This window comes from Schistocerca nitens, chromosome 3 (genome assembly GCF_023898315.1).
Source record: "Schistocerca nitens isolate TAMUIC-IGC-003100 chromosome 3, iqSchNite1.1, whole genome shotgun sequence".
NCBI lineage: Eukaryota > Metazoa > Arthropoda > Insecta > Orthoptera > Acrididae > Schistocerca > Schistocerca nitens.
In genome coordinates, this window is record NC_064616.1 from 50,355,899 (window position 1) to 50,383,286 (window position 27,388).

Genomic DNA, 27,388 nt, shown 5'->3' on the forward strand with positions numbered 1-27,388 from the left:
TCCTCCTCTTCCTTGTTTAATGTGTCTTTTCTCTTCTTGAATGTCCTACTAATCTGTGTTCCACTGTACCAATTTTTGTGAAACACTTCCTTCAGGTTTTACAGTTCAGCTGAGAGGCATTCTTTATTGCAGATGATGCGTGCCCTATGTACTATGGTGGGCAACACTGTCTCATGTTGTGTACTAGATGGTGGCAGCTCATTGCATTCAGGTACAGATCTGTGGTGTCTTCTTCCTGTATACTGCATGGTGTGAAGTACCACCACTCTTCTTTATTACTATGTTCAAAGGTAGACAACCATTCTCCTCTATTTCCACAGTGAAGGCAATGTTTTGGTGAATGCTGGTAAGGTACTCCAGAAGCTTGTCCAGCACCTTTTCGCTATGCTCCCACACCACAAAAGTGTTGTCAACTAGCGAAAGAAGTGCTTAGGTGTTTGGTAAGCAGTTTGACACTCACTGTTCCATGTAGAGCTTTGCAATCCCGGGAGCCAGTTAGGATCCCACAACCACTCCATCCGTCTGTTCATAAAACTCCATTGCACATGAAGTAGGCAGTCTTCAGTGCATGTTAAAAATTTTTAACTGTTTGCAGCTCAAAATGTTGGGTAAGTAGTGCCAAGGAGTCTCGAATAGTGATGTAACATCAAAACTCATGAGCAGGACATCTCTTAGTAGTTGCATGTCCTTAAGTACTTTCACGAAATTGGCTGATTTCTTCACATGACCACCACAGTGTCTCACAAGTGGTCTTAGAAGCATCATGAGGTATGTGGCCAGTCCTTAATTATGCTAGTTAATGGTGTTGACTACTGGCCACAGAGGCACCACTTCCTTATGGATTTTGGGCCATCCATACAGGTGTGGTGTCACTGTTGCTCTAGGACACAGCCACTTCTTAACTGCCTCTGATAGATTTGAGCTCTTCAAAAGAGCCTTTGTTTTCCTGGTTATCGTCATCCACTGCGAATCGGCACCATTGCATCCCCTTTGTCTGCTGGAAGAACTACAGTGTCAGCATCTTGTCTCAGTGATTGGAGAGCTTCCTGTTCCGTAGCAGTTATGTTCGTTTTCAGAAATCAGGACCTATTGATGATACTGCAGGTTCCCCACATGATCTCCTCTGCTTCTTCTTTTGGTAGTCCTCGAATTCGTTCCTTCACACCACACATAATGTTCCATTTCAGTATTGTTCTCGGGCACTGTGAAGTTCAGTCATTTTGTGAGGGCCAAAGTTGTAGCTGATTCCATTACTTACTTTGTCTGGTTTACAATGGGTCTAGTATTATTCAGCTCCTTGTTAGCCGTCTGATGTTTCGACAGTTTGTCAGATTTGCTGAACTGTTTTGCAGCTGTGTGTCATTTCTGTACCTCAGTGTCGGAGTAAGGGCTGCAGTGTACCAAACCCAAGTGTTTGCTGGTAGTGCTTTTGTGATACTTAGGTGGAATTATAGCAATGTATGTGCATTCTTGTCCAGCTCTTACCATGTAAAATGAATGCGCTCCCTCACTGTGACCATGCCCACTTGTTGTAAAATCTGATCGGTCTTCTTCAGTTTCACTGAGTGTCACAGTGCCACAGGTTGTTCTCCTCTCAACACCATTAAAGGAAAGCTAGTGTGCAGAGATGTTACACTTTCCTGGAGCATTCTTTCTGCATTTGTTCAATCTGCTGAGCATCTCCTCAACATTGAGGTGCATTGTGTGTGATTGTAGATTATCTTGGTGTTTTGAAAGCTTGTAATATCACGTGGTGCTAACATATGATTATCTGCCAACATTCTATTACAGTGGTTATTTTGATTGCATACAGTTGCAAATCTCAGTAACCTACCTATAAAACAAGTTTCACACAGTTCTCCATTGCAATCAGTGGCATCATATCAAATGTGAGTCTGAAGGTCTCACCGTCTGTATGTAGGTGATTCCTGCCTATATTGTGGTGCCTCATGAATGAGCATTGCTGGATGTCAACTCCAAGGAACCATCTGGAAAATATAAACACTGTGTAATAAACACTGGGATCTGCACACTTTGAACCCTGAGCTCTATTTAGGTAAATAACTAGAATTAAGTAAATAGCGTCACTAGCTGTAACTTGGGTATTGCACATGTCAACTAGGAGCCCACTGCATGATAAAACTCAGTGGCACTACCCTGGGAACTGATCGCGTGATCCTCTGAATTTTTTATGAACTCATGGTACTCTTATTCTTGACCAGAGATTGACAGCATATGAATCCACATCACAGTTGTTGATGTGGCTATTAGATCCTGTATACTATAGGGACATAAAGGTGGCAGCTGGTTAATCCTACATGAACCTTGTCACCAGCTTCATAGCAAAATCGTACAGCCCACTGCTATGAGTCCCACAGCAGCAGCTACTTGTAAACTATGCAATGATGATCCATCAGATGTCATACGATCTGTGTACTGGTTCTGTTCCAAAAGCATCTTAGGCTCTTCGTAAACTTCCACAGAACTAGCAGAGTAACTGGAGTAAGATTGGAGACCTTGAGAAATTACCTCAAACTTCCCCAGATGTATCGTTTGTATAGACTTCCACCTTTTTTATTTCCTTGGTGAGCAGCATGTTTTGTGGTAAGTCTCTATCTGTATTGTGGACCCTTGAATAAAACAGCTCCCACAACATTCTGATGACTTTCTTTCAGCCCATCATGTGTATCCCAATTGGATAACTGTTTATACCAATGATTCTAAAGTAAAAGATAGAGTTGACTAACCAATCGTATACAGTGGAGTGTACCAACAATACCTACCAAGTGTTTGCAGTCTGTTGACTGCAGAACTACCAGTCAAGCTGTACATTACATAAAAACACATTAAAGCAACAATGTTATCGTTTTATACTGTGACATAGAGTTGCCAGAATGTACAGTTACAAAAAATACATTAACCAAACTGCATGGTGCTTGACCATGTTTAGCTGGACACGAAGCCACATGAGAATTTCAAGAAATAAACTTGTGGGCGAAAAGCAGAAAGCTGGCTGGAAGAGTCGAAAGACCTTGGAATCCATGGCACTGATGTGAAGGCACAAATAAAAGCACTGCATTCTAAGGCTTGTAGGAAATGGAGAGGCAAACTACAACCACTACCAACAAACTAGGAGTGATCAAGTGAACCACACACACTTCGAAAATTTTTATACTGACCTAGGAAAGAATCTACGCACGCCCTTCGCCAACCTGAGAACTGAGCTAAATCTGAATACCTCCTTACCCGACAAATCACTTGTAGAATCTTTTACCATAAGGAAACAAGGGAGATGGTGTTGTTAGGGGTGGCCGGTGTCCTCTTTCTACAACACAAATGCACATGTGAATTAATGATTTTTTATTTACATGAACTGTAGGTTGAATAGAGTCCATGTTCTGTGGTACAAGCTCATCAGTAATAGTCCTCTTGCAGACAATATCAGTAATCTTGCTATTGCAATAATTGGGCTGCTGTGCCTGCGATAACTGTACCACCCTGAGAATGATGTATGCCGACCTGGAGTATTGAGTCGAGTCAGTATGTGAGGCCCTCCAGTCAGTGGCGGTAGCCTAAATACTTGCTGTTGAGAGGGCGTTGGTGGCGTGTTTCTTGTTGGTGTCTCTCTGGCCCCTCTCATGATAAGTGTGCTCGATCCGGTGCCTACTATCGATCTTCGCTAAACATCTTTGCCGACCAGTGTGCTGGCTGCAGCTTACGCCAGCACATCACTGGCATCAAAGCTTCTGTCGGATTACTTCTGTACTTTATGAAAAAGTTGTTTCTGCAGTCAAATTATATTACCTCTCCAACTCAATATTGGGGACAGAATGGGTGCAGGATACCTTCTAGAGTGCTGCAGGCACAACCCCATTCTGAGTGGAACTCTCTTGGATGCAGTGTGTGTGATAGGGCAAGTAAGTTCACACAGCTTGGAAGAAGATGTTGAAGGTGAGGGACACTATCTCATGTAATGACACAGCTGCCTGTGCAGCTTACATAGCCGTGCAAAATTGACGAGGCTCAGTGCGCTTCCTCTACATCTGGCACTGTGTTGTAATGTAACTAACTACCATGTTTCTTTAGCTGTGAGGAACAGGCCACATACCTATTGGTTGCGGTCAGCATGATTCTCCACCCAGTGTCTCTAACATCAACCTTCACTTCTGTTGCGGCCTTTCCTCCTCCTCCCCCTCCCCCCTCCCCCCTCCCCCCGGGTTTGTCCCCCTTCCTCCTCCTCCACCTCCCCCCTCCCCCCCCAGGGTCATCCCCCTTCCTCCTTACCTCTGCCTTGTACCCCTCCCCTTTCCTCCTCCTGGGTGGTTCCTGTTCCTTTCTATCACAGAACCACTCCTTCTGTGTTACCTGCTGGGAATGGGGTCCCTCGAGGAGTACCCTCACCAGCATCTCCAGGACAAGAAGCCTATTACTAAGAGTCAGACATGGGAACCACAGTCTGTGGGCTCAATGCCACTCGTTCTCTCTCTGATCCGGATATTGCTGTGACTTGCTCTCTTCCCAACCCCTTCTCTCACCCTCCACACCTTCTGCCGAAAATGGGTTGGCCCTTTACGAGCCTTTGGTGATGTCTGTGCATTTGTCTGCACAGACATCATTAGTTCTTGGATTCCTCTTGAATCTGTGCTGGGAGCGGTGGCCTTTCAGATGCATTTAGACTCTGCAGTAACAATATGCAATCTTTATCTCAAGCCCAGACTGGCCTTGTACCCATCCTGTTCTTCTTGCCCTCCTTTGACAGCTCCCTTCACCCTTCCTCCTCCTTGGTGATCTCAATGCTCCTAACCCTCTATTGTGGGGTGGTACTGTGACCACTGACCAGGACAGAACTATTGAAGACCTGCTGGCAGGACTTGATCTTCACCTCCTCAACATTGGAGCTCCAACACAAGTTAGTGTGGCAAACAGCGCTTTCTCAGCCATTGATCTCTCCATTTATAACCCTGGATTCCTCCCCTCCATTCAGTGGAGAGTTCTTAATGATTTGTGTGATAGATCATTTTCTGATTGGCTCATCTTTTATACAGCCTCACTGACCTGGATGCCCTTCCAGGTGGGTCTTTACTAATCCGGATTGAGATGCCTTTTCCTTGGCTGCCACTGCAACTGCTCCACCACACAACAGCACTGATGGGTCTGTACAAAGTTTGACTGACACCATCCTTTTGGCAGCTGCTTCAGAAATTCCGTCTTCCTTTGTATCTCGTGGATGGAAGACTGTCCCTTGGTGGACCCCTGAAATTGCTGTAGCTGTTAAACACTGCCACTGTGCCTTCCTATGGTACAAATGGCATCCATCTATTGAGCTGCTCCTGGCCTTCAAACTGCTTCATGCTTGGGTCTGTTATCCAATTAAGCACCAGAAACAGATTTGTTAGGAATAATATGTTACTGCCATAGGGCTGCATACTCCCTCTTCACAGGTATGGGCAAAAATCAGGCGTATTTTTGGCTGCTGTCCTCCTACAAGTGCTCCAGGAATTTCCCTGAATGGTGTTGTTCTCACCAGCCCAGACTTAATCACTGAGCATTTTGCTTGGAATTTTGCCCAGGCCTGAACATTGATACACTACCCGCCTGCATTGCATCTTTCCTAACACCATATGGCTCCCTTTATCTTTCGTTCCACATCACCTGGAACCTTATAACACCTATCGGTGGCCAGCCAATGTCATATACTTGCACTTTTCAACTGTCTCTGGAGCGAGGGGGAATTCCCTTCCCAGTAGTGAGAAAGTATCATTCTTCCAATTTTGAAAATGGGTAAACTGCCTCTTCAGATGGACAACTCTTGTCTAATCAGTTTAAGCAGTGCCCTCTGCAAGTTCCTTGGATGAATGGTGAGTCAAAGACTGTATCCAGGCACTTTTTGGCTTCAACACAGAGTGCTGTTTGCTGAGGCTGCTCTACTGCAGGTAATTTAGTCCAACTGGAGTCTGCTATCCAAACGGTTTTTGCCTGACGTCAAGACCTTGTTGCAGTCTTTTTTGATCTGCCACATGGCAGCACCAAATTCTTGCCACATTACGTGAGTGGGCCTCAATGGCCTGCTTTCAATTTTAATCCAGAACTTTCATGTTGCACTTTCCACATACAGGTTGGCACCTCCCATAGCATCTTCCATACACAGGATCACTGCGTACCAACGGCGCTCTGAGTGGCTGTCAATGGTCTGATGCCAGCTGTGGGACCTGCAGTGTCACCGTCTTTGTATGCTGATGACCTTTGCATTTATTTTTATTCACCCTCAATGGGCTTTGCTGAACACAGATTGTAGGGAGCAAAAATGCAGAACACAATCTTGGGCTCTCACCCATGGCTTCCTATTTTCAGCTGCCAAGACCTACGTTATCCATTGCTGTATAAGGTATCTCCATCTGGATCTGTACCTTGATGGCCAGCCCCTCAATGTGTTGGAATCTCATCATTTTTCAGGACTGGTCATTGATGCCTGGTTGGCATGGCTTCCATCTTTGGCAACTAAAGCAGACACGTTGGTCATACCCCAACAATCTTCGATACCTCAGCAATACCAAGTGAGGTACAGACCACTCTGCTCTGCTGCAGCTCTACAAAGCATTGATCCAGTCCTGTTCAGATTATGTGGGTCTCACATACGACTCAGTGACACCTTTGACATTATGGATGCTGGACCCAATACACCATTGTGGGGTACGGCTGGCAACTGGCAAGTTTTAGACTAGCTCCATGATCAGCCATCTAGCAGAGGCATGGGTCCCACAGTAGCGTGTTCTGTGTGAACAGTAGTTGATCACTTGTGCATTAAGCATCCACTTCTCCCTGGAGCACTCGAACTACCGTCTCCTGTCTCCATATACAGAGATCCACCTTCTGCAATGGCAGCCCGGGTCTGGGGTTACGATTGCCACTTGTATCTGGTCCCTTTTTCAGAACTCCAGCTTTCCCCTCTACCACCTTTTTATACTTCCATGGTGCACCCCCAATCCACAGCTCTGTCTTGACCTATCACAAGGTCCAAAAGACTCGGCTCAATCTGAGACCCTCCGTTGCCAGCTTTTCTCCATTCTCAGTGTGTTTCATGATTCGGAAATAGTCTATACTGATGGCTCGATGGTTGCCAGACACACTGGCTTTGCTTATATCCATGTGGGATGTAATGAACTCTGTTCATTGCTGAATGGTTGCAGTGTTTTCACTGCAGAGTTGGTAGCCATCTCTCATGCTCTTGAGCATATCCATTCCTGCACCGGTGAGTCCTTCCTCATATGTAGCTACTCCTTAAGTATGTACAAGATCGTGACCAGTGTTACTCTCGCCATCCCTTGGTCCTGACTATCCAGGATTCCCTTTTTACCCTCAATGTGGACACTCAGTGGTCTTTGTCTGGATCCTGGGGAATGAACTTGTTGATAGGCTGGCTAAATTGGCTACCAGCAACTGCCTCTTGAGGTCAGTATTCTGGCATCAGACCATTGATAGGTATTATGTCTTCAAGTTCTAATGATTTGGAATATGGAATGACATACTCTGACTTCGCCCATCAAACTACGGGCAATAAAGGAGACCACAAATTTGTGAAGATCCCCTATGAGTGCCTCTTGTAAGGACTCCATTGTTCTTTGTCATCTCTGCCTTGGCCATGCTTGGCTGACTCGTGGTCATTTTTCTCTGTCATGAGGATGCACCCCAATGTCATTGCAGTGCCCGTTTGACAGTGGACCACATTCTCCTGGACTGTCCTAACCTCACCGCCTTAGGGTGGACTCTTAATCTTCCTGACTCACTACGCCTGGTGTTAAAGCGCTGTTGTCATGAGTTTCTACAGGAAGTGGTTGATGGACGGTAAAATCAGAAGTAGGTGACATCATCTTAAACATTTGTGCTTTATCTTATGATGTGGAGGTCGGTGGCTTGCCCACTCTGTAAAGCAGGATATGTAGCAGTTTGTGCCAGATCTGATGACATAGTACAGTGCTGGTGCAGTCACAAGTATTCCAGAGTACACCATTCAGTGCATGTTGTTAACATGGTATTCCAAATGAGACCTTCTCTCTTAAGACTGCAGGGGGCACAGGATAATAAAGACTGGGCCATGGAAACATGTTGCCTGGTCAAATGAAACTCATGTGATGGTAACTGAAACAGCATGACAGTTGTGGACTACATGAGCATTATTGCAGACCACCTGCACCCCTTCATGTCTGATGTCTTCTCAATCAGTGATGGTATCTTCCAGCAGGATAACTGTCCATGTCACAAGGCCAGAATCTTGCTATAGTGGTTTTTGGAGAATAACAGTGAACCTACATAGTCATGAAGGAGCTCAGAGTAAGAGAGAACGCAACTGGATGTCCCTCGAGTTCATCTTTACAGGGTGAAGCACACTCCATAGCCAATCACCACTTGCCTCTGAAGAGTAGTTAAGGTGTAAACAAGTTTTTACCAATAGTTTTAGCTTGAACAGTAACACATGTTGTTGGTACTCTGCCATAAATCCATAAAATCATAATATCAGTAAAATTGTGGAGAGTTTGGTGATATGGAGGCCAATGCTCCAGGGAAAGTTACTGAAACACTGCATCAACGTGGTGAAGTCAAGCGAGCAGCAGTCATTCCCCATCATTCACTGTCCACACTTTCATGCAGGTGAGCACATGCTGACTGCAACTCAATAGGCCACCAAGTTCACCATATCTGAACCTGAACCTGTTTGAACTCATCTGGAACATTATTAGGCACCAGATCCACACCCACAAACCACCAACTTATCATTTACAGGAATTGTGCAACCTGTGCATAATTACCTCGTGTCATGTACATCAGGAAATGTGCCAAGGACTCTTCGAAACAAAGCCATGCGGAATCGCTGGTGTATAGCATTTCAGATGTGTATCAACTCATAATTAAACAAATGATCAGAATGAAAGTACAATGAAATCCAGACCATTAGCTGCTTACAGGAATTGATAAATATCAACGGGGACAGTTGAAAATATGTGCCTCGACCGGGACTCAAACCTGGGATCGCCTGCTTACATGGCAAATGCTCTGTTTGACTGAGCCATCGAGGACACAGAGGATAGTACGACTGCAGGGACTTATCTCTGGCATGCTCCCCTTGAGACCCACACTTCAGCTTACCGGCCAATGATCTTCTTCAGTGCGGATGCACTCACATTGTTCAAACTCTTAAGGGAATTGGTAGATGGACTGCCACGAGTAATGAGTACAGTGGACAGGACGACTACAAGTGCAGTGTGTGGACAGTAAGTTGGAAGTGTGGGTCTCACGGGGAGCATGACAGAGATAAGTCCCTGCAGTCGCACTACCCTCTGTGTCCTCGTGGCTCAGACGGATAGAGCGTCTGCCATGTAAGCAGGAGATCCCAGGTTTGAGTCCTGGTTGGGGGCACACATTTTCAATTGTCCCCGTTGATATTTATCGGTGCCTGTAAACAGCTAATGGTCTGGATTTCATTGTAATTTCATTCTACGAGAGCTGCAAGATCACTATCTTCATATACATAATTATCATAATGTTTAGCCTTATCAGTGTATCAAATAACACTAATGTTACTGCTGCTAATAGCAATAATAATTACAATAATAACAATGATATAAATTCGCTTACTGTGTATACTTCAGGGTGTGCATTGAACATTAGTGTTTATTTTTTGAAAATGTTTATGTGGTGATAGCTATTTTGCTTTTAGAGTGATTATTATGGCTGGCATAAACAGGAAACAAGAAATTGTACATGAACAATTTAAAGCAATAGTATTTCTTGTTCATTAGTTGTTTTTTATGAGAAAGTTTCTGCTACACAAAGTCTCTCCACATGGAGCATGACGTAGCATTTTCAGGTGTATGGAGAGAACCCATAGAGCATTTGGTCTGGGAAACAGACTGAGAGCATAATGGTGATACAACAAAATAACTGTCTCTGTGTGCACAGAATGCATTACATACCAAGTTATTTACTTACACTCTGCTGAATGTTTGAAAGGGACCATTGGTGAACTTTACCCCTTTCCAGTAATGTTTCAACTTACGCAAAATTAAACCCCCTGCCTTACAGAATCAAATATTTTTGTTAAATCAAAAAGAGTACTTATGGTCATCAGTTTATCATTTAACCCTGAAAGACCCCCAGGGGGCTCACCACTCGTTGGCAGGTTTGTTCCTGGCTACCACGGGGCCCCAGCCTTTGCAGCATCCTTTCCCATCCTCTTGCTGTTCTTTCCCATCCCTCGGGGAACATGTCTAGGCTGTTTTTGGAAATGTATTCTGCATTTTCGGTAGTCAGTATCAGATTACTCTCCATTGTGTTTCATTCCTCTTTTCTTTTTTTGTTCTGTTTCTTGTGTCCTTTCTCCGATTCAGCTTTGAGGTTTCTCATTTTCTTCTCCCTCCCTGTGCACTCATGAACGCCAGCCCCATGTGTCTGACACATAGCGGGTGACTGGGTAACGTGTAATTCCTAGTGTCAGGTCGACATGTAGTGTTCACAGTACCTCCTGGTACAGGCCAGGCCCTGGGAGGAGTGAGTGCCTGAGCTGCTGCCTTCCCAAATTGCCAGTTGGTCCCTCCGTCAGGTGTTTGGGAGGTGTGACCTGAGGTGTGAACAGTCACCTAAGGCGGGTGTGCCCCCTTCTGAAGGGGGCCCCCTAGTTGGAAGGAGAGCACCATTGGAGATGATGGTAATCTTGGGGAATTTTCTCACAATGAGCCAATCATCATCTTCACAGTCCACAGCTACAAAATGTAAACGGAATGAGGCTAACGATTCGAAGACCCTCCCAGCTGCACCGTGGTTCCTTGTAGTTTCACATACTGAAGACGGTCAGCCCTTCGCTCCATTTATTATTCAGAAAGGTGCTGATGCAGTTGCTGGCCTCGTGAAATTGTGCTCTTGTTTACGCAATGGCACTTTGCTTTTGGAGACTACTTCCTATTCTCATGCACAACAACTGCTTGCAGCTTCGCTTCTCCATGGCTATCCCGTTCATGTTGAGGCCCATTGAACGCTGAATTCTTCCTGTGGTGTTAATTACTCTAGGCTGCTTGATGGTCTGATCGAGGGGGAAATCCAAATGTACGTCTCTGATCAGGATGTAATTCAAGTCCATCGGGTGATGAGAAAAGTAGATGTCTCCTTAGTGCCCACACGCGCTCTCTTTCTCACCTTTGATAGAGTGGTTGTTTCGTCAAAGATCAAAGGAGATTATGAAGTTATCACAGTGAGACTATGTATTCTGGACCCAGTGTCCTGCTACCAGTGTCGTCATTACAACCACACTCGAGAGCCCTGCCTCCACACAGCCAAATGTAACCTGTGATAGGGATACAAATGAGGGCGATTGTCCGTTTCCTCCACACTGCAACTGCAATGGCGACCGTGCCATCTTCTCCCCCCAATTGTCTCATGTATCTCGATGAGCAGGCGGTCCAGGGGATCTCTGTGAAGGAGAAAGTGCCTTACCTGGTCGCTCACAAGTTGTTGGCTAGTTGGAAACCCTGCATTCTACCATCTGACATGTACAGTACTGTTCTTGCAACATCTCGCTCCACGAAGGAGATGCCCATGCAGACCTGCAATCTCAAATTTAGCATCACGGTCATGAAATCGCCCAGTACCATGGTATCATCCCCATCTCCCCCTCCAGCTGTGCAACATGCCACCAAACTTCTGTCTCACAGGCAGGGCAAAAAAGACACCAGCTACAAAACTGGCAGGCCTGAAAAGACCAAAGGAATACTTCCGTGAAGACTTCCTACGTTCCTCCAACCAACCCGAAAGGCTCCAAAAAGTCAAATGGTCTTCTTGTTCGCTGGCTAAAAGATCCTCTATGATGGTGTTACCACGCAATACCCTTGCCCGGTGGACTTCTGTATTGCCGGTGCACATCACCAACTGTTTTTCTGTTGTGGACTCAGCTGGCCGACAGAAGGAGAATGCCGATGCTTCTGTAGACCTCATGGAGCAGGATACTCCTGCTTCTGTCCCCTGTAGCAGTGAGTCTTCAGAGGCTGGCACTCGGCAGCCACCGAGGTAACACACCTTCATTTTTTCTTCGTTATGACTCTCCTCTAATTGAAAGTTCATGGCCTTTGACCCGACAAAGAGGACTTACAGCTGCTCTTAGAATTGCTGCATCCACTTGTTCTCTGCCTTCAGGAAACAAAATTGCCTCTCAAGACCGCTTTGAGGTCTCGCATTTCTTCCTGATCCGTTTTGACCTTCGCCCTGAGGCTGGCATTCCATCTCATGGGGGAGTCATGCTGCTCTTATGGAATGACGTTCATAGTCAACCCGTCTTCCTTACCAACCACATTCAAGCTGTTGCAATTCGCCTTTCCCTTCCTCATTTGACCTTTTCTCTTTGTACCGTTTACATCCCTCCATCATTTTATATGACCAGGGCAGACTTCCTCCAGCTTATTGGGCAGCTACCTCATCCCTTTCTGCCACCCGGTGACTTTAATGCGCACCATCCCCTTCGGGGTTCTCCCAGAACCTGTCCGAGAAGTGCCCTCTTGGCTGACCTTCCCAATCAACTTAACCTCTTCTGCCTTACCACAGACTCCACGCACACCTATTCCCACTTGGACCTATCCTTTTGCACTGCCCAGCTTGCCCATCATCTCGAGTGGTCCGTTCTCTCTGACACATACTTGAGTGGCCATTCCTTGTGTGCTGTCTGTAAGCTGACTCCTACCCCACCTACATGCAACTTACTAAGGCTGACTGGAGGCTTTACTCCTCCCTTGCGATTTTTGATGTACAATATTTCCCCAGTTGTGATTACCAGGTAGAATATCTTACAAACGTTATCCTTACTACCGAAGAACATACCATTCCTTGCACTTTCTCTTTACCATGCTGTGTCCCAGTCCCTTGATGGTCTGAGGCATTCTGCGACACAATTCACATGCGGATATGTGCTCTCCGTGTTTTTGAGAGTCGTCCTACAATGGCAAATTGCATTCATTATATACAGTAGCATGCAAATTGTCGTCATGTTCTTCAGCATAGCAAAACAGCTAGCTGGATTTCGCTCACTAGTTTAACAGTTCCACTTCCTCTTCCATCGTATGGGCCAACCTCCAATGGCTCGATGGGACCAAGATCCATTCCACAATTTCTGGCTTGACAGTAGCAGACAATGTCATCATGGACACTATTGCCATCTCCAGGTGATCTCCGGGTGACACCCTTCTCTTCTCTGAATCAAGAGTGCTACAATGCTGCCTTTACTATGAGAGAGCTACATCATGCTCTCTCTCCATCCTGATCCTAAACCCCCAGGACCAGTTGATGTTCGCATCCAGATGGTGCAGCGCCTTTCTCTTGTGGGCAAGCACTTTCTGCCTGATATATACAACTGCATCTGGGCAGAGGGCATGTTTCCTAGACGCTGGCGTGAAGTCACTGTCATACCCATACCTAAGCCCGGTAAGGACAAACACCTTCCTTCTAGTTACTGCCCCATTTCTCTCACAAGCTGTGCTTGCAGGGTGATGTAATGTGTAATTCATGGCTTGCTGGTATGGTGGCTCGAGTCTTGCAATTTCCTAACCACTGCACAGTGTGAATTTCGAGTGTATGCTGTTGACCGTCTCGTCACTTTGTCCACCCATGTCATGAATGGTTTTCTGCGGAAATCGCAGACTGCGGCTGTGTTTTTCCATTTGGAGAAAGCCTACGACACCTGCTGGAGGACTGGTATCCTCCATACATGTGGGGGCTTACATGGCCGCCTGCCCTGTTTCCTTGAGGAATTTTTAACAGACGGAGTTTTCAAGGTCTGTGTGGGCTCTGCCTTGTCGGACACCTTTAGCGACTGGAAGAAAGCGCAGGTGGTTCCCATTTTCAAGAAGGGTCATAAATCAGATGCGAATAATTATAGGCCTATTTCGCTTACGTCAATCTGTTGTAGAATAATGGAACATGTTTTATGTTCTCGTATTATGACGTTCTTAGATAATACAAATCTCCTTCATCATAACCAACATGGATTCCGCAAACAGAGATCATGTGAAACTCAGCTCGCCCTATTTGTCCAAGAAATTCACAGTGCCGTAGACACTGGCGAGCAGATTGATGCCGTATTGCTGGACTTCAGGAAGGCATTTGATACGGTTCCGCACTTACGTTTAGTGAAAAAAATACGAGCTTACGGAATATCGGACCAGGTTTGTGATTGGATTCAGGATTTCCTAGAAGAAAGAACACAACATGTCATTCTTAACGGTTCAAAATCTGCAGATGTAGAGGTAATTTCGGGAGTACCGCAAGGAAGCGTGATAGGACCTTTATTGTTTACAATATACATAAATGACTTAGTTGACAACATCGGTAGCTCCGTGAGGCTATTTGCAGATGACACGGTTGTCTACAAGAAAGTAGCAACATCAGAAGACTCGTACGTACTCCAGGAAGACCTGCAGAGGATTAATGAATGGTGCGACAGCTGGCAGCTTTCCCTAAACGTAGATAAATGTAATATAATGCGCATACATAGGGGCAGAAATCCATTCCAGTACGATTATGCCATAGGTGGTAAATCATTGGAAGCGGTAACGACCGTAAAATACTTAGGAGTTACAATCCGGAGCGATCTGAAGTGGAATGATCACATAAAACAAATAGTGGGAAAAGCAGGCGCCAGGTTGAGATTCATAGGAAGAATTCTAAGAAAATGTGACTCATCGACGAAAGAAGTAGCTTACAAAACGCTTGTTCGTCCGATTCTTGAGTATTGCTCATCAGTATGGGACCCTTACCAGGTTGGATTAATAGAAGAGATAGACATGATCCAGCGAAAAGCAGCGCGATTCGTCATGGGGACATTTAGTCAGCGCGAGAGCGTTACGGAGATGCTGAACAAGCTCCAGTGGCGGACACTTCAAGAAAGGCGTTACGCAATACGGAGAGGTTTATTATCGAAATTACGAGAGAGCACATTCCGGGAAGAGATGGGCAACATACTACTACCGCCCACATATATCTCGCGTAATGATCACAACGAAAAGATCCGAGAAATTAGAGCAAATACGGAGACTTACAAGCAGTCGTTCTTCCCACGCACAATTCGTGAATGGAACAGGGAAGGGGGGATCAGATAGTGGTACAATAAGTACCCTCCGCCACACACCGTAAGGTGGCTCGCGGAGTATAGATGTAGATGTAGATGTATCCAGGAAAATGGTGTGCCTCAAGGTTCTGCTCTGAGCATCGTCCTCTTTGCTATCACCATTGACCCTATAATGCCAGCCGGGCATCTCCAGCTCCATTTTTGTTCACGATTTTGCCATCTATTGCAGTTCTCCATGGACCTGTCTCATTTAGTGGTTTCTTCAGTGATGTCTCAATCGTATTTACTCATGGAGCATTGCCAATGGCTTTCCTTTTTCCACTTACAAACATGTTTGTATGAATTTCTGACGGTGCAGTTGGTTTCTTCCACTGTATTTACATATTTTTCCTGCTGCTCTTCCATTCATAACTATGAAATTCCTGGGGCTGATGCTTGATAGGAAACTTTCTTGGTCCTCCCACATGTCTTGCCTGGCAGCCCGCTGTATGTGGTCCCTCAGTGTCCTGTGCATCCCCAGTGGTACTTCCTGGGGAGCAGATCGAACCACCACCCTGTAGAATATGGCTGTTTTGTTTATGCAGATGCACTTCCGTTGCTCTTATGGCATATCAAAACTGTCCACCACCAACACGTCCGATTGGCTACTGGCACCTTTTACACTAGCCCGGTTGAGAGTCTGTATGCAGGAACTGCCGCTGTCCTACTGCCGTGACGTTCTCCTCAGCAGATACGCATGCTGTTTGTCTGTCATGCGTGGCCACCCAATGTATGCCGCCTCCTTCGGTGACTCCTTTAATCGCCAGTATGGGGTGTGTCCCTCATCTCTGTTACCTGCTGGAAATCACTTTTGGCTCTTGCTCCGGCAGCTTAACTTCAAACTACCTGTGACTTTCGGTGGGTGTAAACCCTACACCACCTTGGCTTCATGCAGCAGCCCATGTACACCTTGGCCTTTATTCGCTACGTAAGGACGCTACTCCAGCCTCACTTTATCACCTTCAGTTTCACGACCTTCGCATGGAACTTCGCAGTGGTACCTTGTGTACACTGATCGGACTGACCATGGTGTCAGGTGTGCCTTTGTCATTGGCCCGATGTTTTTCGACATTGGCTTCCGCAACACTGCTCAGTATTTACAGCAGAGCTCTTCGTCTTGTATCAGGCCACGCAGTACATCCAGCGACAAAGGCTTTTCAATTGTGTCATTTGCTCAGACTCTCTTAGTGCCCTTCAAGTCCTTTGTGTGCTGTATACCGTCCATCCCTTAGTGCAGCAGGTCCAGGAAAGCTGTCACTTTCTCACTCTTGAGCCAAGGCTGCAGTCCTCGTAACTCAGCCTGCTATTTCTTACATTCCCTCCGATGACCTCTGTGTTGCTGTCTGTCAGTAGGTGGTGTCACTTTGACATCAGCACTGGTCCTCCCTTCATGGGAACAAGCTGCAGGTTATTAAGCCTCTCCCGGTGACTTGGACGACCTCCTCTCGGCTCTCTTGCCGTGAGGAGATAATTTTTACTAGGTTGCACCATTTGTTAAGCAGTGCCCCCCCCCCCCCCCCCCCCACCACTTTCTGCACATTGTGCACAACTTTTGATGGTCCGCCATTTCCTGATGGAATGCCCTCTTTTTAACTGCTTATGTACTCATTTGTGTTTGCCATCTGAGTTATTGGCTGTTTTAGAAAATAATGTATGGGCTGTCGACCGCGTTTTATTTTTTATCTGTCGTAGCAATATGATGAAGGCCATTAAATTTTTACTTTTGGACCTCCATTTCTCTATGGTGTATTTTATAGACCTTTCTCCACATCCCTGTCTTCTATTCCATCAATTGGGATTGACATGTAGTCATTTTTAACTCCTCTCGTCTTCATGTTCTACAGTTTTGACATGGGTGCGTTTGACCCCAGTTGTTTTTGCACCCTAAGACAAAACAATTTGACCCTGAAAGAACTTTACACCAAAAACTATAAATTGTGTTTGCCAGATGCTGTTTTTCTGAAGCTAAACTGATAGTATGACAATAATGATATCTAGGGGTGTGTTGCTGATTGTTTATGCGTGACTTTCTTAGGAATCCTGGGCAACATTGATGGTAAAGAAGATGAGCTGTAATTGTCTACATTATTTTCTCTTTCTTATGAAATGGTTTTGTTTATGAGTACTTTAACTGGTGTGCAAACTTATCACATCTGAAAAACATTTACCGCCAGGAATGTCAACACCACTTGGGAAAGAGTTACAGATCTGTATACTGACTGACAACTTGCCATTAGGTGGCTTTGGTATGCATTCAGATTTTTAATGTATAGAACACTTCTGAGAGCAGTACATAAGTATAATGTTGTTTGAAATTTTATAGCAGTCAGATAGCACTTGAAAATCATTTAGCATTAAATTACGTAGCCCAATATAACATTGCTATTTATGTTGTGGATGTTTAATTCTGTTCTGAGTGCTCCCTATTCTCTTGGTGCGAGGATTAGAAAATTGTTGGACTCATTGAAGGCAGTTTGATTTTCACAATATTTTTTCATGTATACATACATTTCTATCCCTTTATAAACTAAGTTTTGCACCACTCTCATGATTGTTTTTCTTTTGTGTGTGTGTGTGTGTGTGTGTGTGTGTGTGTGTGTGTGTGTGTGTGTGTGTGTCTGGAGGCGCGCACATGCATGTTTGTTCGTTTGAATATATATCAATATATATCAGAAACCGCTTTCTCAGCACTTTTTTTGACAGGAAATTTTGATGTACAGGAAGCACATATAATTGAGGTAGAAATAAATGTGCATTCTCTGTTCAGTTCAGTAGTGTGCACTATGACTTCAGTTGTGAACAGGACAATGTGGCTTTTGACGTAGCTCAGACTGTTAACATGTCCTGGAGGGTCATTTTGAGCTCAGACTGTGCATCGTCACTGTACAAAAAATTGGTATGAGACACAGAACATCGAAGATCTGCATCATAGTGGCCACCTAAGGCCAGTGAGATCAGCTCATGACCTACGACCTACAAATTTTGGATCACAGATTCTCAACGGAGAATACAACAGAAAACCAATCACACTGCCATTTTGGAGGCTATTGGGACAGTTCTATTGATCCAGACAGTTTGCAACCATCTCCATGTGACCAGTTTGGCCTCTAAGTATCCATAACAAACAATAGTACAAATCCTCTATACTGCTATACAACGAGAAGGTGGGCAAGTGACAAACACCTGGAATGAGACTGTTTTATTCACCAAATAAGTTTGGCACCGAATATAATGGTAGGAAGAGGCAAACTCTCAACCACTGAAAGCAGTTGACGCAGTGATGCGGTGTGTTTGCACATGTCAACTGTCTCATCACAGGGAAATATTAGACTATAAGAAAAATAATGTGGGCAACACAATGAGTAACAATTAACGTCCATTTATTAAAACCATATCTGTTCACTCAACGTCAATACGATGATGATGTGAAGGCCTGGCACTGAGGTTAAAGTTCAGAACACTGGTCTAAACCTAACTCAGTGAGTGAAGAATAATTAATAATTGATCTCAACAGGAAGGTGGGTCAATCATGTTTACAGATGTCTGACACCATTCAGCAGTCTCGAGGGTAATTTGAGGGCTGTACCGGATGGGGGCAGATTCCTCCAACCCATCAACATTAGTTGATGTGCTGCATGAGCACATTATTCACACCTCTTGAACACATGTATCCAGGAGGCAGAATTATTTGAATGGGATGGCCTCCAGTATCAACTACATGAATCCTAATTAACATGCTTGTGGCCAGTTTTCAAACTTGCAGTCCATTGTTGTAGAAATCCTACTGTCACACTTGACCACCTCAGGAGAGGTGCTGTTCAAGAGTGGGGCAAGCTTGAGCTACAGTATCTTCACCTTCTTGTGGACAGCATTCCAAGGAGAAGCCAACCATGTTGCAATGCACTGGGTGGAGCAGCACAGTATTGAATGTTACCTCGCTACAGTGTTTGACTTTATAGACATGCCTTTTCAATTGCCTATATGTTGGTTATTATTTTGCATTTGTTTCACTGTAAAGCTATTTTTATAGTATCATAAGTATTCTTTCATTCACTGCTTTCCTTTACTGTAACCCCACACACATTCACAGATGTGTCAGGTGATGCACAACTCTCTTTGAGCATTTTATGTTGTCATTTACTTTATTTAATTACACAAAATTTGTGTTTTCCCCATTTAGGCTGCATTTGATTTGGCACGAATGTTTCTTCATGTTGTCTTTTGAAGTCTCTCTTGTCATCCATTTCTAATTTTACATGTACTTTGTGGCTTTAGTTTATGTAGTGTGGAGGCTGGAGGTGTAAGTGAACTGAATAACCAGTGTATAATGTTGTTATAAATTTTTGTGAGCTGTTAGCCATTTTTGGTTGTAACTAATATGAATATAATGTTTGCTAAATATATCTAAATAAAATGAATCTGTAATATGCATAATATGTGTATTCGTCATAATGAAATTTAAGCTCTGTTCATGTGCTTACAGAAAGTAATGATGAGTTAAAAGGGTCTATTTTCTTTCAAGAACACAGTGTTATAGGTGTAACATGTGTAGGGGTAAAACAAGTTGCATTCTTGAAGAAGGTGGGCCATTATATTTTATTATAATGTATTTGTCACTTAAACTATTTAATTTGAAATTATTTTCATTTCAGGAGAAGAGTATTCTACAACATGAAGCTACTCCACCTCACCCAGAAGGATTTGAATCTATCAGCTGTGCAAAAACTGTTACACCACCTATAAATTCAGTTCAGATATCAGTGTTGAGGAATAATGTGCTGTCTCCATTAATTGAAACCAACTCCTGGGAGATTAAAGGGAGAAAAGACAGTAGTACAAACAGTAAGGACTATGTGGAAAAGGTTACCTCCAGTAATAAATTTAATGTTAGTGGTGTGTTTTCTAGCCTGAATGAATATCTGAATGCTGGAAATTTGAATGTCAATGTAACAAGTGTGGAAGGTATAAAGGAGGGTATTCCTTATGAGGACAATAAACACATTCAAGAGAAAGAGTCAAGAACTGAAATTAATGAGAATAAATCAGAGACAAGTTATTCAAAAAGTAATCAGCAAAATTTGTCTTCAGAATTGTTGAAACATGATCATTTGTACAGGTTTGGTGAAGATCACAATCATTCTTTAGTTCATACAGCCACTGAAAAAGTAGAGATTATTGAGGGTAATACTGATGTGGGAAAATCATCATCAGTGGGCAGGGCTTCTGAATATGGCACATTATCTGAAGTTGTGGGAATGTCACAGTCTGGTCCATTGCCAGAACTTTTTAATGTGTCTAATGTCAACACAGGTACTGAGCTACAGGATGATGTGACATTCCCTGGAGGGGCAGAACTTTTACCTGCAAACGATGAAATAAAATACAAAACCAAAGAAGAAGACCACGCACTAAACACTGATGGTCCTGAAGTTTTTGGCAGTACTGAGGACTTTACTTCTACTGTTCCTGAAAATGAGCATAATGTTAGTGAGGTTAAATTTAATGACAAGACACTAACATATGAAAGTGTTTCAGATAACAGTCATCATAAAGCATCAGAAGAAGTTATTAGTTTCAGTGCCATAGAAGAGTTGAGTGATAATGAACTTGACTTGTATCTACAAGAGCTGGAACAAATATATGATACTGATATAGCTGGACACGAATCAGACGAAAGTAGCGAGCAGAGTGGAGAACGCCATAACAAAAAAATGCCACCAGATACTGAAACCCAGAATGAAAGCCTACCACAGCAGCATAAGGGCAGTATTATGCCAGACACTACTGCATCCAATATAAAACCAGATAATAATGGTGATAAATATGTTGAAATCATCAGCAGTTCTGTAAGTGCCGATGTGTGTGAAACGTCTTCCACTAATGTTGATTGTGAAGTTACAGTTTGTGAAAAGGCAGCTAATAGTTTTGTGAGAGAGGAAGGAGAAAACATTGAACAAGATCCACAAAATGTGGATCATTTGAGTGTTGTCTCTGGTGAAGAGAGAGTGTCTGTGAATTCTGCTACTGACTCATCTCAACATTTCTCTACTGTCAATGAATATAGAACAGCCGGTAGTATTTTACCTGTCGAGAATAATTCCGGAGATCAGGCAACACCGAGCCTATTGTTGTCTGTCGATACACGTACTAGTGGCATAGAAAATACAGAATCATCTCATAGTGAGTACCCAGACTGTGCGCCTGAGTGTAATGATTCTGTGGGACATGTAACTATTTTAAGTGCAAGCCAAGGAACAGCTAGTGTCAGTAATGTTGTTTCAATAGAATGCCAACAAATAAAAAGAAATTCATTAGAATCTCAACTCGGCTGTGAAACTGGTGTGAGAAATAACTCTTCTGGCACAGTTGAAAGTCTGTCAGCCCTTTTCACTCAAATGAAACTAGAAGATGCCTCTGCTGGTGTGTCTGGAACAACTGAAGCTATAATGGAAACAGAAATAGACCATGAACAAGCTAAGGACACCCTTGATGTGCACAATGACAAATTAGGTACTAATTGTACACTACAGACTGTAGAAGAGGACAGTGATGTTAATAATTCAGCAAGTTCGTCTTCTGAATCAAGTACACCTGAGTGTGCTGTTGTTGAACATAAAGCAACAACATCAACTTCCTCCGTCACTGAAAGTGGAGAGAAGCCTTCTAGACCCAAATATTTACATTTACCATCGAAAATAGTAGTTGAAGACGAGGAAGAAAATGTGCAAGGACTTCAAAGAACACCCTCAGTAGGTATGTGCATAGTCTATCTATATTTCTGCATACTAAAAATACAATAAGTTTTTATTTTATGTGACTTTAATTAAATTAATAAGGGAGATGATATGAAGCTATAATAACGTATTTACCAGAGTATAAGATGACCCTGAATATAAGACGACTACTCCTTTTTTAACAGGTTCCTTGAGAAAAATTTATTTTTAACATGTTCTACTAATCAGAACTAGAACTGTTTTATTGATATAAAGTATCTGCCAAAAAAAGGTAACATTATACCTATTCTAAACATACGCCATTTATTGATTGTCTACATTTTGATAATACTAGGAAAAATAAAATAAACAAAAGGAAATGGTTTACATTAATTTTAGGACCGTTTTCGTCTTTTCTTTTTTCCATTTTTGCTTACCAAACTATTTGTAACTATCATCCTCGCCGTTGTCGTCATAGCATAGCTGTGAAATTTATATCTTCCAAGTCCCAAATATTTTTCTGTTTTCTGCCGAATGTGTTGCTAAATCTGATGTGGTGGTTGGGGTGGGACCTGACAACGCAACTGTTTCTTTCTGAATAATGTCCGATTCCGCTTCTGTATTGACGTGAGGATGTAACAAGGTCTCATACTTCCAAATACATCACCTGGCCGCCACTCTCTCATAGGCTGTGCGTAAACAGCTGCCACATTCCATTTCATTCCCATCATACGTCACGCTAAGCATCGACAACATTGCAGCAAGAAATACGAATGTGCGTCACTGACCCCTATCTAAACTTCGACCGTTTCCTGCAGAAATTTATACTATCGTTCAGTATTTGTCCAGTTTTAAACTCAATTCGATTTAGACTACAAATTAATTCAGGCAGACTGCAGTTTAAACGTGGTAGACGTTCATAAAAAGCAAAAGTACATTATATAGATTTACATGATTGGCAGCACGACATAATTTGCTGCTTGCCCACCGCTCCTCTCCCCGCAATCACGATAGAGCATTCAGCCAAACGGGTGTCAAGGACCTTGGGTTCCCCCTTGGTGCACTTCCGTAGCGCTGAGCTTGAGCAACTGAAAAACAGACTGCAATATCTTCTAGTGTGCAGGTAATATGTAACAGCACCATCGAATATATAAATAAAACATCCCAATTACGATTCAGTCCCATTCTCGAACTCACTCTCGTCCTGCTATCTGGTGACGTCTGTTGGTACTGTCGCCACGGCAGGTCTTGTCGCTGTAATTAATACCCGCGATAACAATTACAGTCATTTTAATGTAAGTTATTTCCTTCGTTGCAAGTTTCACTCTGGATTAATGTTCCTTCTTGTGTCAACTGAATGTCGCTGTTGTTCCAAAGCGGATTAGAAGCTGGTAACCTTTTTACCCGGTGTTCTGATACGTGAAAACCGACCGAATTTCTCAATTGCAATCCACGTAGGAAGTCACTACAGTTTCTCAGAGCCAAATAAAATACTGGTCTGGGTTCTCAATCAGCTAATGTTTTTCGAAGGACATTTGCGTTATTTAATGTTACTTTTACTTAAAAAGTTGTCAAATTTTAATCAGCATGTTTTAGTGGCTAGTTTATAGTGGTCTCTCTCCTGCAGTAACGCCGCGCGAGCCAGTGTCACGTGATAGTTCGGGCAACGTCTGTACTAGACTTGGCCACTGTTTCTATGTTTCGATACAGTGTATCGATACGTGGAACTGTTTCAGTGTTTCGGAACGGCTGTGGTTCACTGTTTCGAAACAGCGGTGTTTCATTCCGCCCTTGTCTCGATCTCGAGCCAGACACAGAAACTGTATCGTTGTTTCAAAATAAGGCTGTTTCAGTCCACCTGTGCTTGGAACGGACTGATTGTATCGAAACAGTGATGTTTCATTCCGCTCTGTGTCGGACGAGATTCGGGCTCGGCACAGGTACTGAAACACAGCATAACACTTCGTGAAACACTTTCAAGAGTGTCTAAATCTTTTTGACAAGCAATAGCATGAAGCTTAAGATGTCCGAAAATAAAGCTTCGTTTCTAGCTGACTATCCTATTCCGAAATGGCGTAAAATCTGCTTTATAAACACTAACTAAACAATAAAACAACGCATACTATTCACATTCAAAATAATAAATATGTGAAAATCATTCAGTTAAGTTACAATTTTTTATAACATATTCTTCTCTGTTCATGTACTGTAATCATATCAAGAAACGCAAGTAAGCTTGCAACATTTTGAATAAAAAAGGCGTAGAGTGACAGTTATTAGACATATACATAAATTTGATGTAGGTATAATTGCAAGCATCTGTTTGACATATCACTGATAGTGTAATGGTGAACGGGAAGGACTAGGAAGCATGGTGAATGTATAGTAACGGTTCGAAACACCTTGAAAGACAAAATTTTTTGTTATATTTTGTTATTTATTCGAATTATTTGGCGTTATTTGTGAGTCTATAGTGACTGTGCCTATTATCCTCAATGATTCCCTTTGTGTGCATGAAAGAAGCAGGATGGGTATATTACCCATACTAATGGAATGTGGGAACCCCAGTAGCATATCCGTTGTTTCTGCAGTTTGCTCCCACCTCCAGTTCCGTTCGTGGTGGTTCTTCTGTCTTCAGCTATGGCTGTCCTCAGCCAATTGAAAAGTATGAAAGTCACACGACACGAAAGCAGTGCATTTGCTGCAGGAAATACGAAACTGCCAAGACACCTAAGTGATAGTTTCATACTTTCTGCGACATGATTAGTGCTCTCGCACCTCATTTGTGTTTATATGGACATACTTATACAGTAGACATTGAAGGTGATAAAATGTGTAGGTTTATTAGATTACAAAACACAAATTGTTTCACTGTTTCGAAACAGCGTATCGAAACATTACATTGTACTGTTTCATTTGAAACAGTTACGTGTTTCAGTTTGCCCATCTCTAGTCTGTACTGTATCAAGTAGAGCTCCTATGTTGTGTATAATTGGATGGATCGTCCGCCATGTTTTCTCCAATTCTGAGGATTCCGCAATGTTTTACATTGTGGATGATAAGCTTGTTCACGCAACTTTTTACAATATTTCTTATAAAATATTTTCTACTTCATGTATAAAGTGTGTCGAACATTAGTTAACGTGTGTAGATATATCTAGCATGTCCTTTTCGTTTAGCAGAAAAAGTGAAATGTAATATCGCACGGCTTTGGAAATGTAGGCTCATATCACTATTAAGCCCCTAGAATTGCACAATGCATGAACTCAACCTTAAAAGTATGTTCATATAGGCCTGTTACCCAAAACTAACGTTTTTGTTCATTAGATTAAATTAGTTCCTGCCATGCAGGTAGGTATGAGTAACCACCCACCAGACACAAAATGTAATTTTTTTTGTATCTGGAATTCATGCTGTTATTAAATGTCTTTATTATTAACACAAAAATAAGACAGAAAATTTGTTGCTAGGTAAGTTGTGATCAAAACTTTATTCTTAGAAGATTGTGTTACTTCCCCCACAATGACTAATCAGCTATAAAAATATCGAAATTGTCATTCGACCTACCGTTGTTAAGTGTTATTCAGTTTTTATGTATGTTTATGATAACGATGTATAAATGCAACACAATAAATATTGCACTTCAATTTGCCAATTGCGAGCTTTCTTTCGTTTGGGGTCATGTGGAAATCTAAACGTGCGAAAACCATTTTTGCAATGTTTAGTGCAATTCACAGCTGAGCAACCACCCATATTTACGACTAATTCTTCGATACATTTGATTAAAAATCTCCACTCACGTCTTGACTGATATGCAAGTAATCATGATTATTCTATACTTTGGGGAAAACATGGCCGGTCGTACAGCTCAGGTTATAGCATTCCGTAGCATCGGGAAATCTGGAAAGCAAGTATCGTTTGCTGAGTCCTGCCCTTCCAAATTTTTTAGAATAAATCTGCGCGTGACCTCAATAGCGAACCCAATCAGATGCGTTGGATCTGTCTTGACGTGCAAGAAAATAATCAAGTTTGCCAGATAACAACAGATGGCACTACTGCACCTTTCTCCCGTCTAACTTCGTTTCATACCTATATTGTAACGTTTAGTATGACAGTTGGTGTTTTGGCAGCATTGTTACTACATTTGTGAGTCAGTTCCCTCCTAAAAGTCTGAGACACACAAGCTGGACGGTGGTGTAGATGTAAGGGAAACGGTAAAGGTTTTTCATGTAGTTGTAATAGTGACATAGGCAGTAAGTTTTGGTATTCATCATAATTATTAGGCGCGTCTAATCTTGAGTTCGACGGGAATTTCAGTAATCAGCCAAACTAACAAACTTTTTCGATGGTATGATGAGGACAGTATTAGAACAGCTTTACTCGATGGCATGGAAAGAATGTGACAAAGAATGAATATCACTTTACAGACGATGATTCAGACACTAGACACAAATTTCCATATAGCTAGCGATCACGATAGCAATTTGGAGCAGTCCGATGACAAGGAAGTAATGGATGATGACAGAAAACGTAGCTGAAGGTAGTTCTTAGGTACGAAAGAATGATGCATAACAAAAAAATCTCCTCCTCAGAATATGCGAGCTAGAAGTCGCAATATTGTGAAGAAATTGCGTGTTGGCGGCGTTACAAAACAAGCAATTCTGGGGCAAATCGTCAAACTGAGCAAAAGTTTTTAGCATGCAAAAGTGTGCAATAAGAAACATAATTGTGATATAAATTCAGGAACATCATGTAGAAACCTGTTCAAGGAACTTTTTGTTCTAACCACTGTTTCTCATTATATTTATTCCTTAATGAAATTTGTGGCAAGTAATATATCTCTATTTGCAACCAATAGCTCAATATATAGTATCAATACTAGGAATAAGAGCAATCTACATAAAGATGTAAAATCACCTACCTTGGCCAAAGAGGGGTCCAATATTCAGGAACACACACTTTCAATAAATTGCCAGCAACCATTAAAAACTTGGTTTCAGATAAAGCACGGTTTAAGCAGAGTTTGAAAGACTTTTCATAGCTACTCCTTGTACCCTATAGGTGAATATGTTAACGGAGACTGTGTTAGGACAGCTTAACTAAAAATGACTTAGATTTCAGTTTTGACAGCACTTTGTCACAACAGTCAAGATTAGGTATTTTGTGTACGATAAATTTGTTAACAGTGCATAACAATGTTTCATTCTGACAGAATATTAATTCTGTAAATATTAGCTCTCCCAGCTTACTGTATTGTATTCACCTAGTTTGACAATCTCCTGACAAATGATCCAGGTAGTAAATATCATTTTCAAATGTTTTATGTTTTTATGGTATACTTTCTGTCGTGTTCCACACTCACGAGAATCATCTAATTTTTTGGGTCAACTGAACCAAAACTGAATCTAATGTAATCAGGATTAGAATGTTTCTACTCATGATTAGAATGTTCCTGCTCTTGCGTTGCTCCTTTGCTTCAGGTTCCTGATGAGTTATTCGACTTGATGATGTTACATCTAGGCCATAGAGATAAGAAGTT

At 42.7% G+C, this 27,388-nt stretch overlaps 1 protein-coding gene across 1 annotated transcript in view; it reads left to right on the top strand.

The window, feature by feature from the left end:
* Positions 1–27,388, top strand: part of LOC126248002 (zinc finger FYVE domain-containing protein 9) — a 383,986-nt gene that overhangs the window by 92,837 nt on the left and 263,761 nt on the right. The window contains exon 3 of the mRNA XM_049948584.1: positions 19,789–21,889. Coding sequence (XP_049804541.1) covers positions 19,789–21,889 — 2,101 coding nt within the window. The remainder of the gene's footprint in view (positions 1–19,788; positions 21,890–27,388) is intronic.